The sequence below is a fragment of the Etheostoma spectabile genome, chromosome 13 (genome assembly GCF_008692095.1).
Source record: "Etheostoma spectabile isolate EspeVRDwgs_2016 chromosome 13, UIUC_Espe_1.0, whole genome shotgun sequence".
Taxonomy (NCBI): Eukaryota; Metazoa; Chordata; class Actinopteri; order Perciformes; family Percidae; genus Etheostoma; species Etheostoma spectabile.
The window spans coordinates 15,338,429-15,339,404 of NC_045745.1; the positions used below are offsets into that span (position 1 = coordinate 15,338,429).

Consider the following 976-nt stretch of genomic DNA (forward strand, 5'->3'; position numbering starts at 1 on the left):
TACTCCTTAGTTTGACACAATTGGTGGGGGGGGGGTCTTTATCGCTTCTCACGCGTTTTTGAGATAGCAGTGGCTACTCAAACCGCACGAGCGCGAGTGTGTTATAGTTTTCATCTTACCTCCGTCATGATGCACCCGGTGTTTTTCTGGGAAGCCCCTCTGTTCGCCCTGCTGTCCCCGTCTCACCGCCTGGAAGGAACCGACAACAAACCCGGGGTCAGATACTCCCCCAAAAAAGTAAAGAAAAAGACGAGGACAAATAACCAAACGTTTTGCAGTGTCAAAAAGAGTGAGGGTAACTTTAAAGCAACCTTATCAGACTTTAAGGTGTGCGGGTTGTTACTACTGTTGCCCTGAAGGCAATTCATAGCGGGGTTTAAGGCTAACGCTGTTAATTGTCAGCAGCGTGTAAAATAAAACAAGCTTTCTCACACTCTTTCCGTGTTAACGTATATCCACTCACACACACTATATGCCACCTACCGCTGCGTTCGGACTTTGATTTATTTCCGACTCGTTCACCAGAGAGGACTTGAGGTCGGCCAGGTCTCTCTCCGTGAACGCGTTTTCTTGGATTTTCTCCTCTTGCTCTCCTTCGTCTTTAAACGCTATCATCTCATCATTCGCTCCCAGGTCGTCCCCGCCGCCGCTGCTGAGCTGAGGCATGTCTTCTTCTCCCTCCTCCTTTGCGATATTATACACTTAAAAAGAACAACAACAAAAAAAAAGTATATAAAGAAAAGAATTAAGGGACTTTGTTAAAACTCCTCAGTCTGGGGCGCCTCCAAAGTGTAGAAACCCCCACCACACACAGTAAAAAAAAAAAGTTGAGATGTGCCGTCCCCGGCTGGCTGGTTGGTAGAGGACTAATGTTTCCCTACAACAGCAAACAGCTCATTTGAGCCCAAGACAAGGCGAAGAGCCCCGACATCAAAGGGCGCCGACCGGATGATTGACAGGTCCGATGACTTGTTGG

The 976-nt window shown here is 47.8% G+C and overlaps 1 protein-coding gene across 15 annotated transcripts in view; it reads right to left on the reverse strand.

Moving 5' to 3' along the window:
* Positions 1-964, reverse strand: part of tcf7 (transcription factor 7) — a 71,405-nt gene extending 70,441 nt beyond the window's left edge. For 7 of the 15 annotated variants that reach the window (XM_032533122.1, XM_032533117.1, XM_032533120.1 and 4 more), the window contains exons 1-2: positions 484-964; positions 120-189 (exon numbers count right to left, since the gene is read on the reverse strand). In XM_032533122.1, coding sequence (XP_032389013.1) covers positions 120-189; positions 484-666 — 253 coding nt within the window. In that variant the 5' untranslated portion in view covers positions 667-964. The remainder of the gene's footprint in view (positions 1-119; positions 190-483) is intronic. The other 8 variants (XM_032533123.1, XM_032533121.1, XM_032533128.1 and 5 more) reach the window with 2 other exon arrangements.
* Positions 965-976: the final 12 nt, after the last annotated feature.